This window comes from Artemia sp. Qi Xiang Cuo, chromosome 2 (genome assembly GCF_049724085.1).
Source record: "Artemia sp. Qi Xiang Cuo chromosome 2, ASM4972408v1, whole genome shotgun sequence".
NCBI lineage: Eukaryota > Metazoa > Arthropoda > Branchiopoda > Anostraca > Artemiidae > Artemia > Artemia sp. Qi Xiang Cuo.
In genome coordinates this window covers 28,877,894-28,902,623 of record NC_142795.1, presented here as the reverse complement: position 1 = coordinate 28,902,623, position 24,730 = coordinate 28,877,894, and the positions used below count along the sequence as shown (strand labels likewise).

General features: G+C 37.0%; 1 protein-coding gene and 1 pseudogene across 2 annotated transcripts in view; one reads left to right on the top strand and one right to left on the bottom strand.

Moving 5' to 3' along the window:
* The first annotated feature begins 7,808 nt into the window (after positions 1 to 7,808).
* The window catches only part of LOC148955099 (fatty acid hydroxylase domain-containing protein 2-like), a 65,470-nt gene continuing 48,548 nt past the window's right edge, over positions 7,809 to 24,730 (top strand). The window contains exons 1-4 of one of the 2 annotated variants that reach the window (XM_089100333.1): positions 7,809 to 7,994; positions 15,806 to 15,909; positions 16,493 to 16,638; positions 23,150 to 23,331. In XM_089100333.1, coding sequence (XP_088956459.1) covers positions 7,882 to 7,994; positions 15,806 to 15,909; positions 16,493 to 16,638; positions 23,150 to 23,331 — 545 coding nt within the window. In that variant the 5' untranslated portion in view covers positions 7,809 to 7,881. The remainder of the gene's footprint in view (positions 7,995 to 15,805; positions 15,910 to 16,492; positions 16,639 to 23,149; positions 23,332 to 24,730) is intronic. The other variant, XM_089100327.1, reaches the window with a different exon arrangement.
* Positions 17,159 to 18,814, bottom strand: LOC148955100 (uncharacterized; annotated as a pseudogene).

Sequence of the window (24,730 nt, the reverse complement as noted above, 5' to 3'; positions counted from 1 at the left end):
CGTATCTTTGTGTGTGTGACGTCTCTTTGTGTGTGTAGTCTCTATGTGTGTTTGTCAATTCTGTGTGTGTGTCTCGTCTCTCTGTGTGTGTTGACTCTGTGTGTGTGTATCGTCTCTGTGCATGTGTCGTCTCTATGTGTCGTTTCTGTGCGTTTGTCCTCTCTGTGTGTGATTCGTCTCTTTGTGTCTGTGTGTGATTCGTCTCTTTGTGTCTGTCGTCTCTGTGTGTTTGTCCTCTCTCTGTGTTAGTCGTCACTTTGATTGTGTCGTCTCTGTGTGTGTGTCGTCTCTGTATGTGTGTCGTCTCTGTGTGTTTGTCGTCTCTGTGTGTGTGTCGTCTCTATGTGTATGTCGTCACTTCGAGTGTGTCCTCTCTGTTTGTGTGTGTCGTCTCTGTGTGGTTGTTGTCTCTGTTTGTGTGTGTGTGTCGTCTCTCTGTGTGTTTCGTATCTGTGTGTGTGTGTAGTCTCTGTGTGTGTGTCGTCTCTATGTGTGTTAGTCATTTCTGTGTGTGTGTCTCGTCTCTCTGTGTGTGTTGACTCTGTGTGTGTGTATCGTCTCTGTGCATGTGTCGTCTCTATGTGTCGTTTCTGTGTGTTTGTCCTCTCTGTGTGTGATTCGTCTCTTTGTGTCTGTCGTCTCTGTGTGTTTTTAAAATTTTTGGGTCACATGCCCGAGACTCTGGGTGGGTGGGCGCCCCCAAATATTGTCCCAGATTCCTCTCTTAATTTAGCACTTTTTCACGGATGCCTAGCGTCTACAATCACTTTCCCAATAGTACTTATTCATTGTCTCCGCTCAGTAGAGAAAGTCTTAGCCAATTTACACTTTTTCAAATTGAGGGTCACTTGCCTGAGACTCTGGGCAGGTGAGTTGGGCACCTTCGAAAATTTGTCCCAACAAAATTATCCCGTATATGAAGTTAGCTACCCCCTCCAAAATATCTTGTTCTTTATGTTAGAGTTTGACTTTTCATTCCCAATTAAATTAAAAAATAAGCATTTTCAACTAGAAATAAGGAGCATCGTTAAAAAAAACTAAGACGAATGGAAATTATCTTCAATTCTGAGAATTTTTGTTTCCCCTCCAAAATTGCCCCCCTCCCCTGCCCTAAGAAATGGGGAAAGGAGGGGCCTCTGAGCCTTGCCCTTGAGGCAGATCCCGTTTATTTTCGATTCTGAGTATTTTTGGTTTTCCCTCCAAAATTGACCCCCCCCTCCACCCCTGCCCTCAGAAATGGGAGAAGGAGGGGCCACTGAGCCTCCCCCTTGAGGACGATTAAGCTTTATTTTCGATTCTGACCATTTTGATTTTCCCTCCAAAATTGACCCCCCCCTCCTCTCCCCTCAGAAATGGAGGAATGATGGGCCTCTGAGCCTTCCCCTTGAGGCATATCACATTTATTTTTGTTTCTTAGTATTTTTTGGATTTCCTTCCAAAATTGACCACCTCCCCCCTGCCCTCAGAAATGGAGGAAGGAGGGGCCTCTGAGCCTTGCCCTTGAGGCAGATCCCATTTATTTTTGATTCTGAGTATTTTTGGTTTTCCCTCAAAAATTGACCCCCCCTCCCCTGCCCTCAGAAATGGGGGAACGAAGGGCCTCTGAGGCTTCCCCTTGAGGCAGATCCCATTTATTTTCGATTCTGAATATTTTTGGTTTTCCCTCCAAAATTGACTCCCCCCTCCCCTGCTCTCAGAAATGGGGGAACGAAGGGCCTCTGAGCCTTCCCCTTGAGGCAGATCTCATTTATTTTTGATTCTGAGTATTTTTGGTTTTCCCTCCAAAATTGACCCCCCCTCCCCTGCTCGCTGAAATGGGGGAAAGAAGGGCCTCTGAGCCTTCCCCTCGAGGCATATCCCATTTATTTTAGATTCAGAGTATTTTTGGGTTTCCCTCCAAAATTGACCCCCCCCCTCCCCTGCCCTCAGAAATGGGGGAAGGAGGGCCCTCTGAGCCTTCCCCTTGAGGCAGATCTCTTTTATTTTCGTTTCTGAGTATTTTTGGTTTTGCCTCCAAAATTGACCCCCCCTCCTCTGCCCTCAGAAATGGGGGAACGAAGGGCCTCTGAGCCTTGCCCGTGAGGCAGATCCCGTTCATTTTCGATTCTGAGTATTTTTGGTTTTCCCTCCAAAATTGACCCCCCCTCCCCTGCTCTCAGAAATGGGGGAAAGAAGGGCCTCTGAGCCTTCCCCTTGTGTCAGATCCCATTATTTTCGATTCTGAGTTTTTTTGGTTTTCCCTCCAAAATTGACCCCCCCCCCTCCCCTGCCCTCAGAAATGGGGGAAGGAGGGGCCTCTGAGCCTTGCCCTTGAGGCAGATCACGCTTTATTTTCGATTCTGAGTATTTTTGGTTTTCCCTCTAAAATTGACCCCCCCCTTCCCTGCCCTCAGAAATGGAGGAAGGAGGGGTCTCTGAGCCTTGCCCTTGAGGAAGATCCCATTTATTTTCGATTCTGAGTATTTTTGGTTTTCCCTCCAAAATTGTACCCCCCCTCCCCAGTCATCAGAAAAGGGGGCACGAAGGGCCGCTGAGGCTTGCCCGTTACGCAGATCCCATTTATTTTCGATTCTGAGTATTTTTGGTTTTCCCTCCAAAATTGACCCCCCCTCCCCTGCTCTCGGAAATGGGGGAACGAAGGGCCTCTGAGCCTTCCCCTCGAGGCAAATCCCATTTATTTTCGATTCTGAGTATTTTTGGTTTTCCCACAAAAATTGACCCCCCCCCCCTCACCTGCCCTCAGAAATGGGGGAAGGAGGGGCCTCTGAGCCTTGCCCTTGAGGCAGATCCCATTTATTTTCCATTCTGAGTATTTTTGGTTTTCCCTCCATAATTGACCCCCCCCCCTCCCCTGCTCTCAGAAATGGGGGAACGAATGGCCTCTGAGCCTTCCCCTTGAGGCAGATCCCATTTATTTTCGATTCAGAGTATTTTTGGTTTTCCCTCAAAAATTGACCCCCCCTCCCCTGCCCTCAGAAATGGGGGAAGGAGGGGCCTCTGAGCCTTGTCCTTGAGGCAGATCCCGTTTATTTTCGATTCTGAGTATTTTTGGTTTTCCCTCCAAAATTGACCCCCCCTTCCCTGCCCGCAGAAATTGTGGACTGAGGGGCCTCTGAGCCTTGCCCTTGAGGTAGCTCCCATTTATTGTCGATTCGGAGTATTTTTGGATTTCTCTACAAAATTGACCCCCCTCCCCTGTCCTCAGAAATGGTGGAAGGAGGGGCCTCTGAGCCTTCCCCTTCAGGCAGATCCCATTTGTTTTCGATTATGAGTATTTTGTTTTTCCCTCCAAAATTGACCCCCCCCCCTCCCCAGCCCTCATAAATGGGGGGAAGAAGGGCCTCTGAGGCTTCCCCTTGAGGCAGATCCCATTTATTTTCGAGTCTGAGGATTTTTGGTTTTCCCTCCAAAATTGACCCCCCCCCCCCCCTGCCCTCAGAAATGGGGGAAGGAGGGGCCTCTGAGCCTTGCCCGTGTGGCTGATCCCGTTTATTTTTGATTCTGAGTATTTTTGGTTTTCCCTCAAAAATTGACCCCCCCTCCCCTGCCCTCAGAAATGGGGGAACGAAGGGCCTCTGAGCCTTCCCCAACTTTTCAAAACCTTGCCAACTTTTCAAAATGTTCACGTGTAAGTTTAATGACACAGCCATGGGTTTTTCTTGCGCAATTCCAATGTATATTTTCATGTAAGTTTCGTGGTGCCTATTGCCTCAGGTGTAAGTTTCCATGCAAGTTTCAAATATATAGATACATTACTACTATCCTCCCCCGTAGCCCCCTCCTCCGACACCCCCTTCCCCATCATAAAAAATCCCTCCAGAAACGTCTTTATACTTCCCATTAACCAATACTATATGTAAACAATGGGCAGAGTTCACAACTTCCAGCCCTTCCCCTGGGAACTATGGGGGATTAAGTCATCCTCAAAGACATATTTATTAAATTTTCGACTATGCTGAACAAAATGGCTATCTCAAAATTTTGATTGGTTGACTTTGGGAAAAAAATGAGCACGGGAGGGGGCCAAGTTGCCCTCCAATTTTTTGGTAACCAAAAAGGGGCACTAGAAATTTTAATTTCCGTTCAAATGAGCCCTCTTATAATATTCTAGGACTACTGGATCGATACGATCACCCCTGGAAAAAAAAAAAAATAAATAAACACGCATCCGTGATCTTTCTTCTGACAAAAAAATACAAAATACCACATTTTTGCAGATATGAGCTTGAAACTTCCGCAGTAGGGTCCGCAGTAGGGTCATTAAAGTTCTATGGCTTTTTGGCGGTGTTTCCGCCTTTTTTCGGAAAATAAGGCAAATTTTGTCAGGCTCGTATCTTTTTATGGGTAAGACTAAACTTGATGAAACTTATTTATTTGAAATCAGTATAAAAATATGATTCTATTGATGTATCTCTGGGTATCAAAATTCCCGTTTTTAGAGTTTCGGTTACTATTGAGCCGGGTCGCTTACAGTTCGTTACCACGAACTGTTTCATCAGATTTTTGTTTTGGGGTGAGAAGATGGGGTGAAAGCGTCTCTTAAGCCACGATAATCTTTGAAGAAAATGGGTTTGCGACTTTTTGGTGGCTGGTGAAGCTACTATTGGTTTTTAATACATATGTTAAGTTAATAAATGTTTGTTTTCATCTCTATTAATACTGAGAGCGACTTTTAAACAAAAATAGTAGAGCAAGCTCAAAAAAAGGGAAAAGGGTTAGATATTTCTTTCAAATAAATATTTGTTATGTCTCATTGGCATTTGAGGCTAATGACCCTCATTTCTGGAACCAAATTGTTTTTTCCAGCTGAATCAAAAACGAATTACATATCTTAAGTTTCGGGCCGATGTAACAAAGAATTAGTTTTTTTTTAAGGTAACAACATTTTAGGGGTCTAGAAATTGAAAATATGGTTTGTTTTAAGCAGAAACAGGATCTATTAAGGCTATCTTTAAAGAATGTGCCATCGTCTTTCTGAAGATTAAAGGTTTGAGGAGTTTACATATAGGATGATTATTCGATGACAATAAAAAAAAAAACGGAAAACAAAGGAAAAAAAAGAGAAGCAATGTGTTGCCCTAACACCGCTTTTGTTGTTGAAGCCGAAAAAAAAAATTGCTGCATTATTCACGTTGCCCAGGCAAAGTGAATCTAGATTTGTTCAACCACACGACGTATTTCCTGTATAGTGAATTCCTTTTAATTTACTCTTCGAACTAGAGGGAGATAAGTCACCCCTCTGACCCACTGTTAAAGGAAGAACTTCAGCAAAAAAAGTGTTTGTTCGTGTAAAAAGGCCAGTAAAAGGCTCTCTCTATTCTACCCTAGGGGATTCCGCCAAGAATATTTTTTCTTCAGAGAAGGTGCTCTTTGAAATCCAAGTAAAACACATATAGTAGTAAATGTGTATTAAAAATTTAGTCTGATGCCTAAAAACACACTTTTATGCCCAAATATCCAAAGTATGCTGATATTAACGCGTTTTCACAAATGACTCTCGGGGAAGAAAATCTTCTCGAACTGGCAAGAGGCCCAAGCCTAAATTTCCTATTCAGTCACTTGTTTTTATTTACTCTTCGAACAAAAGGGAGAGAAGTGACCCCTCTGACCCACTGATAAAGGATCAACTTCAGTAACAAAAAAAAATTGTTCATGTAAAAAGGCCAACAAAAAGCTTTCTTTATTCTTGTCTAGGGGATTCAGCCTAGAATATTTTTTTCTTCAGAAAAGGTGCTGTTTGAAATCCAGATAAAACGTATTTAGTAGTAATTTGTATTAATGAGAATTAGTGAATTGAAATATTTTTATATTATGTGACTGTCTCTAATGGGCTGTCTTAAAATTAATAAGTTGTAAGAAAGTTTTGTTATTATAGGGCTGAACAGTTGAAAAAGTTTTCATTTAAGATTACTTTTGTGAGCAGTATGTTACTCATTACTTGTTGTATTCCGATGTTGAGTACAGCATAATCTGTATTTATTCTTTAGATATAATAATCATCAATAATTAATGTATACCATATATTGTAAATAAATCGTGCAGGCACCTATATGGGTTATGAGACTGTGGGCTTTGAGCCTGGGTCGCTCAAATCCTGGGAGCTTTGTTGACTAGCGAAGTTATTGTGAATCAGAATCTTATAGGCAAAATTGATCGAAAATTAAGTCTGATAGGATAGGGAAATCTCTTTACTGTAAAGTATTTTCTGGCATTTTAAGCCTATCCCTTTCTCATGTTGTTAGTCAAATATAAATTTCTGATCACTCTTTGCCTGCAATTATATGCTTCACCGCTTATGTTTCACAAAATGAACCCCCAAGGAGACTAGAGCATCGTTCTTCCGATACAAATGTAAGCCCCCAGCTTTAACTTTGTAGCGTCTGCTACAGAGTTAAAGCGTGTGCTGCAGAGCTCCCAAGTTACAGCACAACAATATCCTTTTTGATGTACTCATTTTTTTTTTTTTTTTTTTTTTTGGCTTAACTAACTAAGGAAAAACAACCCAAGAATCCTAAGTTTATGAGGGCTTTTTTCTATACCCAGAATAATTAAGAAAAATAGACCAGGATGATTATGTTTGTATACTCATAAAGCTATCTCAATAGCTTAATTTCATTTGCCAAGCATTATTTTCATAGCTGAAAAGGTATAAACCAAAGCTTAAGCGAGGAAACCCCTCTAAAAGTTGTGTATCTCGAAACTGATGTTTTGTAGGCAATGCATAATAAATCTACAGGCGTAAATGGCGGTTATTAACTTTTTCCGTTGATAATTGGGTACTTCAGTCGGCTCAAGAGATTGTTTCCTCTGCAACAAGATTATTTTCTTTGAATTGGTTTTACAGTTTGACCCAAAGAGTATACGAAACTACAAGAGGGATAACTGGCCTTTTCAGCATGAGTTTAATAAGAACTAAAAACCATAAATGCCAATGACAGTGCAGCATTACCCAGCAGAACTAGATTTATCTAAAACAAGCTGAATTTTCATTGATTAAGTTTGGATTTCAATTAATGGTGAACCGCAAGTTTATTTTGGATTCAACCTGAAATCATCTAAAACTTGGTATTTTTTTAATTTTTAAAGTATTTTGATTGTAAATATTTAGGGATAGGTTAGTACAGATCACTGAATATAGCGTAAAATAGTTTTAAAAACCTATTATGGTATCTTTATTTTTATATTTAAAATTTATTTTCATATTAATTTGTTTTTATAAAATTTATTTATTATTTATTATATTAAAAATTAAAATTATATTAAGAAAATAAATAACAAAATTATTTATTATTTATTTATTTTCATTATTTTTATATTTATTTCTATATTGAATTGGGATAACCATTTTTAGCCTTCGGACGAAACATGCTCGTCAGCATGTTTGAGTAAACAATCAAGAGTTGTTTAATGGACACCCTAAAACAAGAAGGCGGTTATTAACCCCCTTCCGAAATCTCCCCGTAGTAGCAAAACAGTCAAATATATAAGTCAACATTTTGGAGGACACCAGGAAGTAGAAGCACCGTGCCAAGTGTCGTCTTTGATAGTTTAAATAGTTCGCGCCTTCAAAAAACCAGTTTGCAAAAATGAGCCAAACGTCAAGGCTTTCCATAGTGAGCCATCTAAGGAAGACAAAAATCTGCTTTGGTGGATGCCTTCTCGCCCCGCCAAAAATAGCCTTTGTCAAGTGCTCCTAACGTAATTCTCCAGATATTACGCATTAGTTTTTTCGCAACAAAGATATAGTACAGGAAGTTATACCAGTTATTCCAACCGGCAAATCCTTCGCTAATCGAGAAAAGAAATAAACTGATCATTCTAAAACAAGGCGTTGATCAGTACACTTGTGTGACCGTAGCACTTTTTCTATACAGCTTCAGCATGGAAGTACGAAAAGATCATAGAATATCTCTGCTGACAGCGTTAAAAATTGTAGTTACTCCCATTTTACTGATTTTAGTTTTCTTCCTAACAATACGGAATACAGTCTCATTGTAAGTATCATTATTGAGATATTCAGCTGGATATTAGTTGTCGAGTATATTTTACATTATAACTGAGCATGGGTTCAAGAAAATTTTTAGAAAGAGCGTCACTTCCTATGAACATTTTTTTCTCTTTTTTTTTGCAAAATACAATGAAAATATGCTTTAACATTCATGTATATTGATGTACCCAAGAAAAAGGGAGAACATTTGGCTTTCCTGGACAACAAATATGTAAACTAAATTTAATAAAAAACATTTTTGTAAAATGATAATTTTCAATATTTCCCCTTTTTTTGTTTTGATGAATTTGCCCCCACCCACACACAAAATAAGTTTCTAAGTTCAAGCCTGTGTCTAACAGCTAGTAGTTTATCTGTCTTTTCTGTTAAATTCAGCTGTGGTTAATACTCTGTTCTATGGGCTCCTTTGAAGGAACACTATTAATAAAAGCGTGGTACCATTTGATGCCCCAACTAACACTTTAAACATAATGGTTACTAACGTGATAATGCGCCCGTCCTCGAATAATGGGGGCAGATATAGCCCTAAATAATATTATTTGTTCATTATTTTTTATTGGTCGAAACATCACGCATCTCGTCACTAAAGAGTATTTATTTTTAACTTGGTCAATAGCATCACGTCATTGGGAATAACTGAGAATAATTGGATAAATATATTATTTAAAAAGGATTAAAACTTGGATGAAAATGGAAGGAAACATACAGAACTTAATGACAGAAACTTCTTGTGTACTTCAAAACGAGAATTTATTTTTTATAATATTTTCTAGTTGTTATTTATATATATTTTTCAAAAGCTAGTGGAGGGGGGGGGGGCAAATTCATTATTTTTTCTATTTTGGATGTTCGATTAATTTTATTTTTTCGATTGAATTTCCATTCCAGTGAATATTTTATTTCGTTTTTTTTTTAATATTTGGTTTTTCGTGAATTAAAATGGTTTTGCAGAATGTCCAGTGCGAAGCTGAACCACTTGCAAAAAGTGGCTTCACAACTTATTCATTGTTTTTTTAAGAGAGATTTTGCTGGTGATTTAATTTAAGGTTAATGAAAGACGCCGCTGTGTTTGAAACGACGCTGTGCTGCTCTTTTTATTTGATATCATAAACACACTAATTGGTGACTCACATTTTGAAAAAATGTATTCTTGGTGCTAGATCTAAACTGATTACAATAACAACAAAATTCTCAATTCGTTCTTATTAGAAGAATTCATTCCCCCTTCTAACGCCTGAATATAAATTAAAGTTAATTCACTCTGTTGGTTTACATTCTTTTTTGCACTTATTTCTGAACAACGAGTTTATTAATAATATCCCTAAAAATGAAAGCGAAATCAGCAAATTTTTGGATATAAATCTAAGGTTGTATTCAAGCATTAGGGGTCTGGACCATAATTCTTGCAATTACATTAAACCCTAACAGAGAGTTTCTCTTATAAGTATGTTACAAGAAATTTGTTGTTTTGAACAGTGGCGTAAATTCGTCAAAATCCTGGGGGGGGGGAGCAAATTTGGATCCAATTTTCCAAAATAAAGTGAAAATGACAGTTAAAAATAAAGATGATCCATATATTACCATAAAGGCAAATATATACTAAATAAAACTGATCTGTTTCTCTGGATACTTGAATTATGCAGGCATATCTTAGTTTTGACACAATTTTTTGTAGAAACTAAATTTCAGCTGGGAGAGCAAACTGAGATCTGGAGGGGGAGGAACTCGGGGCTGGAGGGGGCAGTTACGCCCCTAACCCACAGCAAATTACGCCCCTGGTTTTATAGCTAGTTTAGAAAGAGAATCTTGCTTCTTGATTACCTAAGAAACGTAGTTTCAAAGCATATTTTATTGGGATATATTTTTGAAATTTATTATAGGATTGTGAATTGAATTCAGGTTATTCATTTTTTGTATGTATTTGTTTTTTCATAAGAAATGGTAAGTAAGCCTTCGTGATGCGAGTCACTATGAAGCCAAATTCATTAAGTCGACTTTTATTTTCTTTTCTTTTTTTCCTTTTTTCCTTTTCTCCATTTTAAGCCTAATATTCGACAATACCTATATCAAACAGTTCGTGGTAACGAACTGTAAGTAAGGAGGGACGTGGCTCAATAGTAACCAAAACTCAAAAAAACAGAATTTTGATATCATTAGATATATCAAAAGAATTGGATTTTAAAGCTGATTCACAATATATAAAGTTTGTTAAGCTTAATGTTACCCATCAAAAGTTACGAATCTGAGAAAACTTGCCCAATTTTTGAAGAAGGGGAAACACCCCCAGAACGTCAAGTGATCTTTATAAAAATCGCACCCTCAGATTCAGCATCTTATAGGTCCCTACCGTAGAGGCTTTAAGCCTCTATAAAATGTGGAATTTTACGTTTTTTTGCACGAAGAAAGATCACGGATGCGTGTTCGAACCGATAATCCTAGAAGTTTGGGAGAGGTTTCATTCTATTGGAAATAAAACTTGCTGTTATAGGCAAACAAAAAGATTGGAGGGTAGCTAGCCCCCTCTCAGGCCCCATTTTCCCGGAAGTCATCCGATAGAAATTTTGAGATAGCCATTTTGTTCAACATAGCTGAAAGGCTAAATAACTATGCCTTTGGGGGTAACACGACCCCCCTCCCCCACAACCCCTGGCGAAAGGACTGTAATTTACGAGATGTCCCATTGCTTACGTAGACTATAGTATTTGTTATTGGGAATTGTACGGACATTTTCTTGGGGCAGAGCGGATTTCTGCTGGGGAGGATTTTTACTGTGGGTGGGGATTTACGGCAGTGAAAATTGTCCGTCAGAAGGAAATTTTCCGGGGGTGAGCTTTCCAGGGGAAATTCTACGCTGGGGGAATTTGCCACAATTGTTTGCCTTACTTTGTCTTTGCCGCCTATAATTAACATGTGGAGATGTTCCACATTTCTAAAATTAGCCTGTGGAAATTATTCCGTAGCCTATATGAGGGCTTTCCCCTCTTCAATACCTCGTTCTTTACGCTAAAGTTTAACTTTTTATCCCAGTTCTTTAAGGGTGACTCCTGAAACACAAGAGCCGTTTAATTAGAATAGGAAGCTTTTTTAAAGTTATAAAATACTTTAGCTTGAAGAGCGAGACATTGGGGAGGGAAAAACCCCTCATTTACAGAATAGTTTCTGCTCGTTTTAAGTTTCAATGTTGCTCCTTACTTTCAGTTAAAAAAATTTGTTTTTTTTATTTAATAGTTTCATAAATAGTCTTTTTATTACATTAAAAAGCAATAAAGCACTGACAATTTAACATTATTTTAATAAAATTGATTTTCATATGATAAAATATATTGTGAATAATAAATATATACTATAATAAACAGCAAGGGGCTTTATGTGCAAGAGAAAATGAAAAGAAAAACGCACAAAGCTGCCAACACACAAAATGCTAGGAGACCAAGAAACGTTTCTAGGAAAAGGATAAAACTTGTCAGCACTAACTGACAGTATATGTGTCAAACTACGCTGTAAATAATAATAAAAAAAAAAAACATAATCGTATTTGCCCCAACAAGTCTATTTCAATGCTTTTCACAAATTATTCTAAAACCAGGAAGGAGCTAAGTCTTATCTTCATCTCAGATTCAGTAGCCTAAGTGTGTTCAGGCATTAAGTAATAACGTCAAGTTTACATTACACCCTATTAGAAAATACCATAAGGTCTGCCTCCCCCCGCACATCTCGCCATTAAGGTTACATACAAAACATACTTTATGCTGGAAATAATTCAAGAGAGGCTTAGGAGGCGAGGTAGAGGTTTTAAGAGCTCACTACTAGCTGAATCACATGGAAAGGGTAAGTGATCGGAGGAGAAATCGTGATATTTCGGGAAGGTAAAGGCGTGTACCCAAAGTGTTCAAAAGTATAACCTACGTGCCTGCTATGGTTATTAGAAGTAGATTTTTTTTTTAGTAGAAAGAACAAAACAGATAATTTGTTAAAAAATAAAATTTTTGAATAGTTCTAATTCCCTTACTATTAAGACCAGAACTATAGTTAAACATGCAATTTAAGAAATCGTTAATAACAGCCTTGGTCAAAGCGATGACAATATGTTCTGAACCAGGGTTCAATGAGCTTGGACAATATTCTTGTCAATTTGATCTTCATTTGGTATTTTACGGAGCAAACGCTCAACAAATCTACCAAATAGGAAATAGTTTTCCTATAATTTATTGAAAAACCAGTTTTTCCGCATTGGTTGATTTTTCTGTTTTGCATTTCGTAAGATGTCAATTTGGAAACACAGTAAAATTATTTTACTGTAATTACACCTTTCCAAGTTTAATTCTATTCCTAGCATTATTCTCAGATGGGGTCCTTCGCCTCACTCATAAAAAGGTGTATCCAGCTAATCGTCCGGGACTCTGGGAGCCCTTGGTGTATTTTGGTCTTTTATGTAGGATAGGAGTGGCTGAAGTCCCTCGTTTCCTCCTTTACGGGTACCATGGATTCAATATGCCAATAGAATTTAGATGGAACAAAAAAGGCTTCAAAATGCGTTGTTGGCAAGAAAATTTTCTTCATACAAATCATGGACAGTTTTTGCGGTTACTGGACAAATGTCAATGCCACGGCTGTTGGAACAAGGAGTGTGCAACTTCCTAATTTGACTACCCCATTCGCTCTTGTTTAATATTCTATTAATTATAATATGCAGAAAATGAAGAAAACTGAATTGGTCTATATTGAGTTTATTATTTATTCTGCACAATCGTTTTAATTTCCAAAAATTTTCCGTGAAAGTTGTTTCAATGGTAATAAATTTACTTTGAATGGCTATAAAGTTATAATATTTTTTGCAGAATTCGAAGAAACCTGGCCAAATGGGATTTTTTCACCAAAATTTGGTAAAACTATTAAACTGTTCAATAGCAACAAGTTATTGAAAATAAACAGCAATGTTTAAACTTAAGACGAATAGGAATAATTCTGTATTTAAGCAGGCTTTCACCCTTCTACTCCCCTCCTACCCTTTACTGTAAAGTTTATCTAGGACCTTCCTGAAAGCAAATTAAAATGCAACAATATTGACTGTTGCAAGAATAAATTATTCTACTGAATAAACCAAATACAAGTAAATGATGCCTTACATTACCGAGGTATTGTAATAAAAGTTAAATTTTTTGTCAGCTAGCTTTTGTGTAAAAGAATTAGCTCTTAGGGCATTGAGAGGAAAAACAATTTCAAACTTCAGCGTAAAGAGCGAAGGCCTGAGGAAGAAACCTTTCACTTGATTAAACTTCTTTCGAAAATATTAGTTATTTCCACACTCACCATCATAACCAGGGCTATCCTACACACAAAAGAAGGTACTGTCACCCGCCCTTAATATTGCTTGTATATTCCTTTAAATTAAGAGATGCCTAGTGTTAAGTCCCCCTTTATATCGATCTGAAAAATTTCCTAGAAATATTGGCCTAAAATAAACTTTCTGACGATTTACGCAGATCCTCGGTCCTTAAAGATCTACTGATTTTTTCGCTAACAGGCTTGTGTGTACTGAACAGCCGTTAGTTTTTCTGTACAAACGGTCTGTAATAATCCCTATTTATGTGAATGGCATAGACGTTTAGGTACGAATGCACCGCTATAAGGCAATAAGGTTTCTGAAATGGCGGGGCAACTTCTATTAGCTTTGGAGAGTTCTAAACTGATTGGCTATTTTAAAATTCTCGCTTGATAGCATTTTGACACAGGGTAAAAAAGATTGCTCTGGCCTTTTCTAACGTCATAGCATATGTTACTCAACAAATATGATAGCACTTAAAAATTTTTGTTTGAGTCATCCTTCTCTTGATATTTTACAACCACTCTAGTTCGCAGAGATCAACTATAGAAAAAAAATATAAGCAGATGCCATTTTTTGTAGATAAGGGTTTGAAATCTGCGCCCTTGAGCTTTCAGTCGTGTTGAATACCATGGTTTAATTTTTAGTTCCATTGCAACTGAACCATCATGCAACTGAACCACGGTGCAACTGAACCACCGTGTAGCTGAACCACCATGCAACTGAACCACCGTGCAACTGAACCCCCGCGCAACTGAGCCCCATTTAACTGAACTCTGAACCCTCGTGCAACTGAACCCCGTTTACCTGAGCCCTCGTACAACTCAACCCCCGTGCAACTCAGCCTCATTTAACTAAACCTGTATAAATGACTGTCAAGATGATTAAAAAAAAAGTTCTGTTTTGTTGTCACAAAAACAAAGAACATCCGCGAGGTGTTATTTTCCGAGGTGTGTTTTCCCTAAGCGATGTTTTTTGCGGGGGGGGGGGGGTAAAAGGCGGGTTTCACCATTTACATACTGCAATTTTTTTACCACTTTGCTTATTTTGTTGTTTTCATTTTGTGGTATTTTCTGCGCTCGTAGTTGTTTATCATTTGGATGACAGTAGTCAAATATGGCTCTGAAGCATGGGCGCTTCGAAAAGCGGATGAAGATTTGCTAGATGTTTTCCAGAGAAATTACTCAAGGATTGTTCTTGGTACCCGGCTGACTGACCGTATTTCAAACAATAGACTGTACGAAAAATGTGATTCAGTACCGCTCTCTAGGGCTATAATAAAAGAAAGGTTGAGGTGGCTAGGGCATGTTGTGCGGATGATGGATGACAGATTGCCGAAGATTGTTCTTTTCGGCCAACCATCTAAGGGTAAACGTCGTCTTCGTCTTGGGTAGGAGGACGACATAAAGAAACATTTAAAGGAAATGGGAAATTCGTGGGAGGGTGTAAAAAGGGAGGCTTTGAATAGACTGGGTTTGTGATAATATGTTTGTGAAGTTTAACCAGACAAATAAGTAAAGATGGTGGATGAAGCAAGGATGTAAAAGGTAGAATTGCCAAAGCGCAGGGTGTATTTTTGCAATTGAAGCACGCTGAGCTTGAAATAAAGTGAGTGTGAAAGAATAAGAAGATGTGTCTGTGAACTAGGATAGAGTTTTAGCCATAGCAATGGAAATATTAAGTTTGGTTTGAAGTATTGGTGTTTCAAAAAGCTGATTAAGATGTGTTTTATGTTATCAAGAGGAATCCTCCAGTGATAGTTTAAGTACTTGTTTTATTGAATGTATATCAAACTCTATGATGTACCTGGTTTCCCTTTCTAGGGCTATAATGAAATAAAAATTAAGATGGCAAGGCCATCTTATATGAATGAGCCAAACGAATCAAACGAAAAGCAGGTCGTCCTCAAATGGGGTTGGAAGGATTCATAAGAGATAATTTAAAGGAAGTTCATATAAGACGGTAAAGAGTAAAGCTTTGGATAGACTGGGGTGGAGTAGGAGCATGCTTTGCTGTGTTGGCCTCAGGTGGCTTAGTGCTGCAAAAAGATGTTAGTAGTAGTAGCAGAAGTTTAGAGTTTTTGTTTATGTCTTGGAGCAATGGATGAGTTTGGAACAATAGAGCTCGGTGGTACGGCATGTTAAGCTGCTCCTACCAGATGGGAAATTAGAATTCACAATGTGATTTTCGTACTGAACTATAAGAATGCCTTTTCATTGCGAGATTTTATTGTGTCAGTAGAAATTTAATCAATTTAATCAAATTAATATTTAATGCAATCAAAATTGATATTCTTTTTTTAATACTCTTCACAATTGGCTTGGAAAGTACAGAATTCTTGTTTTTTTTTTAAAGGCATACCACACTGAAACCGAATATCAGAAGTGAAGATGTTGCATAACGTCCATGTAACATCTTTATCAGAATTGGTGAGAGGGAACCAACCATATACCAGTATATATTTCTATTTCTAGTCTAGCGAAAAACGTCTGGGAAATAGAAGGCAATGTGTGGCAAATGTGGTGGAATAAAATCACTTATTATCTTGGAGACGATGACAGGAACTACTATGTTTTTGGTAAGCTTAAATCTTTTCCTAAATTGTCTCTTTGTTTTTGAAATTTTCTCGTGTCTGGGTAATTTAATTTTTTTAAACCAAATATAACAGTTCTCATTTAAAATCATCACCTTTTAAAGTTTCACATTTTGGTTGAGAAAAGCTGGCTCGACCATCAATTTCGTGACCTTATAAGCCATTAAATAAATAAGCAAAAGCACAAGTTTTCAAACGGAATTAACAAAACCGCCTCAATGTATTGGATAATTCATGTTCGTTTTCAGTTTCAATCTCACTTTTTGCCTTTATTAGGAAAACTTTTATTTGATAAAATAATTTCTGTTAATTTTTAGTACTCACACCATATTCAAGGCTATTCCTATATATAATAAGGACCGCCGTCCTCTGAACCCCTTTCTTTACCCTAAAGCTCAGCTTTTGTACAGCAATAATTCAAGAATAACTTAGTCTTTTTCAAGAATTTTCTTCAAAATATTTGGTCTAATGTTGATTTAAGTGTTATGAACTTGTTAAGTTCGCTGTTTATTTGGAGAAATTGGTTTGACTACCGTGACCTCTTAAATTTCCTTGTATATTATCTTAGGTACGTCCACCGTAGCTCTTGGGGTTTACTGGACGCTTGGCCTTATTTATATGCTATGCAGTTATTTTGAGACACCACAATTTTTGAAGAAACTGAAAATTCAACCTGGTACGAACGAGCCAGTGCCAACTGATCGACTTCTGAAGGTAAATATTCTCGTTGAATTTTTTTGAGGATGCTTAATATTTCTCTAAACCTTACGAAACATATTAAATGTTCACCGACAAGTTGGGGTTACTCTCTTCGAGGGAAACGAAAATGATGCATGTAAACATTGCTGATTGAAAGATCGATATCTGTACTTATCAAACTAATGGGCTACTTTAATTCTTGTTTTTTATACCATAAAAGTCAAATTTTCGAAAAATTTCCGACAGTGACAGACGCATTTGAAATATAAAAAAAGCTTGATTTTGATGACTTTATACAGAATAGTGAAGCTGATTATGTTCAGTCGTTTGGGGGAGTTCCCTTGGGAGACTGAGCGTTATTAATGATTATTCATCTTTTGTGTATCCAAATAATACAGTACAGAGATATACCCAGCGGGGCTGCTGGACTCAACCCTTCCCCGAAAGTGATAATTGAATTGAATTGAAATGGATGGTTCCTCCTCTCTTCCTGCAAGGACTCAGGAGGCTTCTTCTAATCACTATCCAACTTGGTTTATATAAGATGTATCCCATTAATATCCTTTAAAAACTTGTATATCAACTGAAGTCCATCAGCACAGTCACTGTTCAAGCCTGCTCCACTTAGTATGTCACTACTCTGTCGAATTCTTTTTTCTCTACTAAACTGTCTAATATCCTTCCTCTTGTCTTCTGTTCCCGTACATTCAAATAACAGATGTTCTACCGTTTGCTCGTTTCCATAAAATGCACATCTCGGATCTTCATTATAAAAACGGGCTCTATATTTCTGAATTCCTGCATGACCTGACCTTAGTCTGAATATCACCCTGGCTTCAGATTTACTTAGCGGTCCATATATTTTCTTTTCAAATTGCCTTTCTTTCTTTGGTATAACTAACATATTTGTTGAGAACACACGGCTGTCCTTGAATGTCTTTATTCTCAATTTCTTTATCACTTCTCCAATTTGATTAACCATCCTGGGCGTGATATCTAAAAATGTTTGCCCATCTTCTGTGGATGCTTGTTTTGCTGCAGTGTCAGCCATTTCATTTCCATTAATGTTCGCATGCCCCGGTACCCAATCCAATGTGATGGTTACTTCCTTTTTCAGTAGTTTCTGTAATTCCTCATGGCAAAAGATCATTTCAGGAGCTACTTTATTTGCTAGATAAATATTCTTGATTGCCTCCAAACAACTTGTTGAATCCCAACAGATTATATATTTTTCACCTGTGGGTCCCAAATCTATTATGTATTTCACTGCTTTGGCTATTGCAACTACTTCTGCTTGAAAAACTGTAGTTACATCACTTAGTTTAATCAGTTTAACTATATTCTTGGAGGGAATTACAAAAGCCGCCCCCACTCTATTATCCACTTTGGATGCATCTGTGAAGATATCCACAGTGTCAAGATATTGCATTTCTTTGGTCATCTTGAGTGATTGATCATAATCTAGATTATCCCACTTTTCAAATTTAGTATTGCACTGGTATGGGATGGATTTCCACTGAGGGGTTATAAACATATTGGACACTCTCAACATTGATGTCAACTGACAATCCATTTGAAACTCTTCCATTACCCTCACAATAATTTTTTCCTTTACCCTCACAATAATTTTTTCCATGAACACCACAACCTTCCCTCTTTTAGCATTCTTGATTTAATTGGATTCGACTGGTCAGATATCCATGTCTTCCGTAAGAACTTTAATGTTGCTATGTCTCTCCTACTACCTAGCTTCTCAATCCCACTTTCTGATTCAAGAAAGCTTCGTGGAGTTTTCTTTCTTTCTCCAAAAGCTGTCCTTAAAGCACTGTATTGAATAGTTTTCAGTTCCTCTAGCAAGGACTTAGACGCTGCCATATAAATTATTCCTCCATATTCCAATTTCGCTCTTATGTATTTTATATAAAATTCCATCAAAAAGTTGGGCTTTGGGCCAAAATTTGCTCCACATAACATTTTCATAATATTTAATCTTTTGGCAAATGTTTTCTTTAACTGTCTTATATGAGCTGTAAACGTCAGCTTTCTATCAATGGTAATTCCAAGCCATTTAAATTGATTCACGGTTTAAATTTTTTCCCCATTTAGAAAAAGACAAAGAGCAGAGTATTTTTTTGTTCGCGTGATTACCATTGCTTTGGTTTTCTCGACCGAAAACTGCACACAATTTTCCATGGCCCATGTTTCCATTAATTTTATTTTCTCCTGGGCCACTCGTTGCCCCTCCTCAACACTATCACACACTATCCATATTGCATTATCATCAGCGAAAATCCCAGCTCTATCCTCTCCTGTATCCAGTGGTATATGAAATTCACTTATATTGTAATAATCTGGCCCCAATGAGGAGCTTTGTGGTACGGCACGTTTTCTCAGTACCTTTCTTTCCGAATATGCTTTACCCACTTTTACTGTCACTTCTCGTTCACGTAAATAATCATAAGAAAATCTTAGTAAACGTCCTCTAACTTTTGCTGCAATCACTCCTTCTAGTATATGTCGATGAACCACACTATCAAAAGCACTACTCACATCAAAGAAAACTGCTAAACAGATTTTTCTATTTTCCAAACAATATACTGCATCATTTACAAACATTTGTAACACTTCTCTAGTATATCTGTTTTTTTCTAAACCCACATTGAACATCTTTCAAAGTGTTTGTTCTTTCCACTTTCCATGTAAGCCTCTCCTTAACCATTCTTTCATAAACTTTTCCTAACACAGGTAGTAGAGTAATCATCCTTAAGTTTTCCATTTTTGAATTATCTTTGCCTTGTTTAGGAATCATAGTAACTAACCCATCCTTCCATATTTTTGGAAATTTTCCGTCTTCCCAGGCTTTGTTAGTAATTTATAACAATGTTTTTATCCATTTGTCACTTAAATGTTTGACATACTTTGGGGAAATCATGTCTAAACCTGGTGGTGGTAATGGTAACTTTCGAATCACATTCTATAATTCTTCTACCGTAAAATATCTGTTATAATCCATATAATTTTCTATATTAGAGAGTCTTATTACCTTAGCAAATGTAAGTTTTTCATCCTCCTTAAAATCGTCTGGTCTTCTAATCACTGACTCTACAAAATCTACTGCTTTATTCGCTTTTTCTTGTTCTTCCACTAACTCCTATCCATTAACAGTCAAGGGTGGGTTATCATTTTCATCTGTCTTTCCTGTAATCAGTTTTTTTACTGTTTTGTATACTCTACTTGCAGGCTGTCTAAAATCCGACTTCTCCACGAATTCTTGATACGAAATTTTCTTTGCTTCCACTGTTTGGCGCCTAAAGACTGCATATCTTCTTTGACGCATTAAAAAATTTTCAAAGTTTGGAAGCTGATTGTACCTTCTTCTTGCCTCTAATAGCTGTTTCTTTGCAACTGTACATTCATTGTTCCACCAAACACTCAGTTTGCGTTGAATAGGACCTCTTTTACTTTTTGGAGCCAGTTCTTGTGCTATTTCTAAGAGTGAATTTTGAAATACATCTATCTTTTCATCGACATCTTCACAACCATTCACCTGTGACTGAACGTATGTTTCTTGTAATTTATTCGTAAAATCTTCCCAGTTAATCTTCTTTAAATTTACTTTGTTAGTTTCTTCATGATTTTTGCATACACTATTATCTTGAGAAATCTCTACCATAATGGGAAAATGATCACTATATAGGGTGGATTCCATGTCACTTGTTACTGATACTTTTGGTGCCAATGAAGCTGATCCTATGGCCAAGTCTATGGTCACTGATCTTCCTGTTCTGTTATTGATTCTAGTTGGTCGATCCTTGGGAGTAAATAGGCATAAATCTGAGTTTTTCATTAAAATTCAATGATTGTTCTCCCATTTCTATTATCACTTCCGTATCCACACCAAAGACCATTGTGTGCATTTAAATCACCTATAATTATTATTTTCTCTCCTCCAGGCACTGTTTCTATAATTTTTTCTAGACCTCGATCACTTAAAAGTAAATTACCGTCTGGGATATAAATATTGAATATATTCAGCTTTACTTTGTTTTTAAGATGTATTTTGCTTCCAACAACCTCCATTTGATCCTCCTGTATTGACAAATGAATTGGGATATAGTTGATTTCCTTGTTAATACCAATAATCACTCCACCTCTCTCTTTATTCCATCTATCTAATCTCACTATATTATTATCTCTGAATGATGGATTTATATATGGTTTCAAATAAGTCTCTTGAATGCAAAACACGTCAATATTATTCTTAATGCAATAGTCTAGTACTAAATCCTTATTCACTTTAACTAATGATCTTGCATTCCAAGACATAATTTTTATGTATGATTTAACCGTCATTTATTTACACACTGATTCAAAATAAGGCTGCTGTTCATTTGCATGATTCCCCGAAAGTGATATGATTGTTTTCCACTAATGTTCAAATAATGTGCCCTATACCTGCCGTTTTGAAGAAAAAGGTTGCTTTCCACATTGTTTCTTGTTATTACTGGACGATCGGAAGTAAGGCTTTGTGACGAAGTACGTAATTGATTATAACGTGTGGATGATCGGAGAATGTAAATGATTATAATAATAACAAATAAATTAACACAAGCTGATTACTACAAAATATGATTTTCGAAATAGATGGGGCTGATTAAAAAGTACCTCAAGCTACTTTACATCATAATGGGTTGTTAGTAAGGTAAGCAAGTGTATTCGTATCTGGGGCAAGTAGTTTAGTTTGCATAACAGGTATCCTTCAAAGATTGAAGACAGTAATTATTTTTCATGGGCTAAATTTATTCTAATACCCTATCTTAATATTTTGTAGCACACAAAACTCCAAAATTCTATATCAAAGGTTCATTCAACTTTCTACTCGACTAATATTATTTTGATAAAACCCTGTCTGGAATAAGGAATAATAAATTATTTCATAAGCATGTATTCTGAATCTTTCTTAAACCTAATGAATTTTAGTGCACAAATACTGCTATTAGCTACAGTCGTGTCCTTTAAAGCTCTCGAAGTCTTGTTGAAGTGGCAGTATGTTACCCCAAATTGACTCTTAGTCCTGTTTTCCTTTAGTTAAGTCTCTACAGTTTTTCATGTTATTCAAGAAAAGGGCTATGAAGAACTGCAGGGCTACAATTATTATGAAATGTATGCATTGTTAGACATACTTTCAAGATTCTGTTAATTATGAGCTAGCCGAAGAGTCTGACGGGCAACAGGGAAAGGAAAAAGAGAACAAATGTAATGTAAACTTTCTTGGGAGGATTGAAAGTCTCCTGAATTTATGTGCGTACTGACATCTCTCTGGGGTCTCTGACGTCATCTCTCTGACGATCTAATGACGCCATCTAATGACAATTCTCTCTATTATAATGACTATTATGTAACGTTATGCGGTTGTCTTCAGAGCTGAAGGTTTGTGATCGGTTTGATAAAAGGGTAAGAGGAATTTATAAGAATAGAAACTGGCGCTACCGTCGAAACAAATAACCAACACCATCAAGTGCTTCACGACTTTATTGGAGACGAGACTATAGCACAATTATATTTCTGGTACTTTAAAATGCAGGGGTGGGTAAAGGAAGTAGAATCTGTTCCCAGTTGGCCCTACTATCTTATAGTAAACTAATCTGCTTAACCTTCTTGGATATCCCTAATCTAACCTAAGCCTACTTTTGTGGAGACTTAGATTTTGGCTTTAATTAATTTTTTTAAATAATAAAGGCTGATTAGTTATCACTTTCAGAGAAATTTATGCTATATTCCCATTGCACTGCAGATTAATCTTAAGAAATGTTCTACTACCTTTGAAAATTTTTACTTTTTTATTTTGAGAGGAATTTTGAAAGACACCCTTGCGCTGGATTCTAAACTGTAACAGTCATTTCCGCCGAATACAGCTTTTGTGTAATGATGTTTAAAATTTGGGCGACTGTTTTTAGATTAAGTTTTTTTTTTTTATCTCGATCAAGAAGATTAAATTATTTAATTATTAAATAAATTATTTAAACTATAAAATAATTAAATCAAAATTATTTAATATATAAAACTATGATTAAATTATTAGATTAAAATTCCTTTTACACCAGAAAGATATTTTTGAGCTTTAGGTTAAAAAGAAGGGTCAGACAAACATTTTATATCTTCTTTTTTTTTCACCCCGGACCTGCAAATTAAGCAAAACGGGAACTTAACTTGTTTTTTGAAATGCCGTGTGCAGTGAACAGGCTTGAATTACCTATCAAGATTCCATGAGAGCAAAAAAAAAAAAAATTTAATTTTACGATTCGCTGTCTAAATCTCCCGAACCAGGCACATGCGTAGGGGGAGGGGAGGAGGGGAGGGACTTTCCTCTCCAAATTTTAAATTTCGTTGAATTTCTGGGCATTTCTTATGTATATTTTCAGATACTTTCTTATGACTACCCCCCCCCCCCAAAAAAAAAGAATTACGCGTCCCCTTTGCCGTGAACTATCTTTATTTTACATTTTTTCCACCTATTTATTTTTAGGTGGTTCGGCAAGTTCTATTCAACCAATTAGTTCTTACTTACACTCTTAGCTTCTTCTCGTATAAACTGTTCAAGTATAAACCTCTTCCTGATCTTCGTCAGCTTCCAGAATTCAAAACATTCCTCATCCACTTTATTCTGCTTACTTTTATTGAAGAAATTGGATTCTATTACTGTCATAGGTAAGTATACGGACAGGAACTATTATAATATTTCATTTTGATATTAGTTCAGGAAAAATGATGGTCGTCTGGAATGAGCAATTTTTTGGAAACTAATACAATATTTTTGACCAGACCTGATTCTTAGTTTTGTTGCACCTCAGAACATGAACTACCTCAAGTTGTTAAGTAAAAAGTTTAATAAAATACCTTGTTTATCTTATTTAGTCCTGAAGAATTTTCCAAAGTTAGGGACGGGTATTTGGTCTGTGACCAGAAATTGTAGATTTCAACGTGCGAGCTTGCCTAGAAACAATTCTTCCACCTGAATGACATGATAGGGCATAGAAGTAATAAAGTTGACTAACCATTTAAAAGGAGATTTAGGGGTACCATCACACCCGTGGGGCTACCCGCTTGAACCCCTTCAGAAGCTTGAAAATTTACTTCCAAATACGGATTTTCTTATATATGGCTTAAAAAATACTTTTGCTGGGTGATAAACGCAACCTCCCCACTAGATGTGTTGAACCCTCTCGAAATTAAAATCTTGAAACTAGCCTGTGTACAAAAGACAGCCATTCGGGAAAATAGTAGTTGTGATTAATGTTTGATAACAATGCACTGGGAACTGAAGATATCTCTAATGGTTCATTTGTCGTACTATTATTCATAATGTTGAATATAATTCTCATTGGAACCTACTAACTTCAAACCAGATTTACCAAAAAATAACTAATACCTATATCTCGTGTCTGTGCGTTTACACAAAGACCTTCATATGCTACTCTGTCTTTATTTCAAAATTGTGATATAAAATTTCTCCAAAGTACTTCCACTCACTTTTCAATGAATATTTACACGGTTACATTAAATTTTTGTCTGCCCCAAAAAATTTTCTTGCAGTTATACAACTATGTTGCCACCTCCCTTGACCCGAATTAGAGTTGCCCCAATAGACCCCCACTTTATTTTCCCATCACGACGTCCCACAACATAAATCCTCATCCACGAAAGTTGGAACACCACAGTTCCCTATACACACAGCTCCTTGGCAGTGGCGTCGTTTGGGGGGGAGGCACACGGGGGGCCGCTGCCCCCCAATAGTTTGGAGAACAAAAATTATTATAAACCCCATTGCCCTTGATTCGCCGGATGGGGAACTATCTTTCCCCCCTCCCCAATAAAATTCTGGAGCTACGCCCCTGCTCCCCGGACAAAATTTTACTATAGGGTTAACCTTGAAGATCCTTTAGATAATTCACGAAAGCTTTCCAAATAAAAGGTTTTTGAAAAAAGCAAAGAGCTAAATTAAACCAAAGACGAGCAGAAATAAAATCAAATAATAATTAAAAGTTTTAAATGAAGCAGAAATCACAGTCAATGAATAAAAAAGACCCCAAGACGAGCAGAAATTACA